The sequence below is a fragment of the Propithecus coquereli genome, unplaced genomic scaffold, assembly GCF_000956105.1.
Source record: "Propithecus coquereli isolate 6110/MARCELLA unplaced genomic scaffold, Pcoq_1.0 Scaffold165, whole genome shotgun sequence".
Classification (NCBI taxonomy): Eukaryota; Metazoa; Chordata; class Mammalia; order Primates; family Indriidae; genus Propithecus; species Propithecus coquereli.
In genome coordinates, this window is record NW_012141080.1 from 1138276 (window position 1) to 1141405 (window position 3130).

The 3130-nt window shown below is 36.5% G+C and overlaps 1 protein-coding gene across 1 annotated transcript in view; it reads right to left on the bottom strand.

The window, feature by feature from the left end:
* Positions 1-3130, bottom strand: part of GLG1 (golgi glycoprotein 1) — a 132195-nt gene that overhangs the window by 34892 nt on the left and 94173 nt on the right. Inside the window, exon 7 of the mRNA XM_012641511.1 lies at positions 864-985. Coding sequence (XP_012496965.1) covers positions 864-985 — 122 coding nt within the window. The remainder of the gene's footprint in view (positions 1-863; positions 986-3130) is intronic.

A 3130-nucleotide genomic window follows, 5' to 3' on the forward strand; every position in this document is an offset into this window, starting at 1 on the left:
AGTTCTTACCTTCTTCTCTCTCCCATACCCCCTCTTTGGTTGATGCAGCTATTTTCATATTGGTAAGTATTCTTAATTAGTCTTAAGTATGTGTGTCTGTCTCCTCCTACCACACATAAAGCTTTAAGGAAGACTGCCATTTTTTAATCCCCTACCACTGCATGAACAGTAGGAGTTAATGCATAGCAGAATAATGATAAACAACATTCACTTTATTGTTGGGCACAGCCAGTTGCAGGCTATAAAGATTTTGGCAGAATGGGAAACCTGTTCTTACCTGCAACCTGGTTTTAAGAGCAGTTTTCACATCATAGGGAATAAAACTAATGCATGAGAATCAAATGCTTTATTATATCATTTATTCAGCTTTCCTAGATCCTGGATGCAACTCCAATATTCATTTTGTCCATGACTACCCCCTCCAACTACCATATTTCTATTTCAACTGAGAATTAACCATTTTCTAATGACTATCAAGTGGCTAATGTATACCATGAGTCAGTATATACATAGCATAAATAGTACGAAGTGTCAAAGTATGTGTCACTTTATCGTGTTTCTCTCTCTTATTTTTATGTGACTATTATATGAAACTGTTCAGTCACCTCATATATAGATCTGTATGTGCTCAATCATTATTAATAAACATCATCACAATGCTGGGTCTAGGTGTCTCTATGTCATGGAAGAGGCAGAACTGAAATCCCAATTCCAATACTAGTTTTAACAAAAGTTGGTATGTGTTCCTGTTCAACAAAATTTCAGTTAAGATGTTAAACCACCCAAAAGTCATTTGAGGGAATGTTCTCTCCGCTGCCAAGTAAAAGACAGTATGGATAAATATCACAAATACGATAACCTACATTGGGTCTCCGGATCTTATATGTTTGCAGGCTGTCTGTATTACAGATTCACAAGCTTCATTCAAAGCTCGATCAATGCGGTAATCTGCACCAGGGTCAGTCTCCTGAATCAGTGTTTGAAGCTGGATTTTAAAAAATTAAAAAGGAAGAAAGAAAATAAATTAGACAGCAGGGAAGAGCAGTGTCATCTCTTCACACAATCAGTTGCTCAGTCTTATATCACAAGGTACTCTAACAAGGCATCCTACAGTTGTAACTTGCCAAACTTAAGAGCTCTTGCCAAACACTTTCCAACTGGTTTCTCCAACTTATTTGCAAGTTTTTCTGTTTCAGTTATTGTAAGGATTGCTTATCTACCTGTTCTGAACTAATCTTGGACATGTACAAAACAACGGGTCTTTACAATATGAATATGAAGGCTGCCACTTCCCTCTCATCTGTGTACTTGTTAATCAGATTACTAAACCAACACTCAGGGGCAAGCCATAATTGAGAGGAAAAGAGTAAATAGAGACATTTCCAGTTAGAGAGCTAATTGGCTCATGAGAATCTAGAATTCAAATTTTGATGCAAAGACACTGGGTATTCAATCAAGTGTGCAGTGCTTATTAAAAGCAGATGTGAGATTTCATTTAACTTGCAGAAATACCAGTTACAAAAACTAACATTATAACACTTGTGATTTCCCATTTTTCCTCAACTATTTTATAAAACTAGGAGGTAAACCCAAGCTTGCTTATTATAAGCATATAGAAAAATACTTTGCAAGATGTCTGTAATGAATGGCAAATAAATAAATGAATGAATGAAAGGAAAAACACTTATCATCATGCATTGAAAATGAGAATATACTCTTTATCATTTACTTTTGCTTGATCCATCATTTGTCATAGAATAAAGGAAAGGCATGAAAATAGGTGCTTCACATCTTTTTTCCTGTCTTTGAGGAGAAGACAGTTGGGGCATAGAGGAAAAAGTTCTAAATTATGGATCAGAGGACCTGAGTTCTATTAATAGTTCTGGCTCTGCTAGATATTAGCTTTGAGAACATGGACAAGTTGATTCATCTCTAAGTTTCAGTTTCTTTAACGGCAGAAAATTATAAGATACGATAATATGGGTGAACATCGGATAAACTGAAAAGTATTTTATAGATGTGAAAGATCATTATTACCACAGACAAGTAGCATATGGTATTTGAGAGTGGGAATCTATAACAATAAAGCAAATTTGAAAACAACAATCCTTGCTGGTTCGGGTTCCTTTTCTCCAAGTTGAATTGGAGCCCTTTTTGCGTCACTGATGTGTCCTCTGTAGGAGCCTTCTCTGATCCTCACACATTGTCCTATATGATTCCACAGTTGTTTTTATGAAGGCACTGGCCCCATCACATATTTATCAGTGAACACAAATCAGAAGGACATGAAGAAAAAACCCCACTTCTATTATCCTAAAAGAAGATACTGATCAAGATGAGAGGAATATGAAAGTTTTCCAATATTCTGGGATGCAAGCTATTTATACCAATTCTTGGTGGCAATTTGGAAAAGCTACAAAATGCTGTGGTTAGCTGGCATAAAGATTACTGTCAAATGATTACTAATTTTACTTATAATGTTTGCAACAAAGACCAAAATATTTACATTTTTTCCTGAGGGAAGTTAGAAGAACCATGGGAGCCTGGAAGTCCTTGTGAGAACCGTGTCAGTTAAATATCCATGACTGAGAGGCAAACGTTGAGAAGTCACAATAAATGTACTAGATTGTAGCTATTAAAAGGAGAAAATGAATGCCCTGTTAGAGCCAAGTAGGCTAATGGCTCAAGAGATCATTGCCACTCTGGAATTCAGTGAGAGCAGTGTGGGAAATAAACACTAAAAATGTGAATTGCTACATGATTATACATCTATTCCAACCCCTGACATGCTTAAGGAAAACCTGAGGAAATGCTTTAGAGCAATGACTCATCTAGAGAACAAGCTGGGCAGTTATCTTTGGCCTAGGAGAGCCTGGGCACAGACTCACTCAGCCATAACTTAAGAGAATTTAATAGTTCATGATTATGGTGCATTTGGGAGAATATGTCCTCAACAAGATAATTATCTTTATGCTTTACGGTTTATTACTTGTTGAGAGATCATAATCAAAGCATCACCAAGCAGAGAACAGGGAAAATTAATGGTCAACCACAGACAGGTATCAAATTCTGCTATATCAAGAAAGAAAACTTTAGCTGGGCGTGGTGGCTCACGCCTGTAATCCTAGCA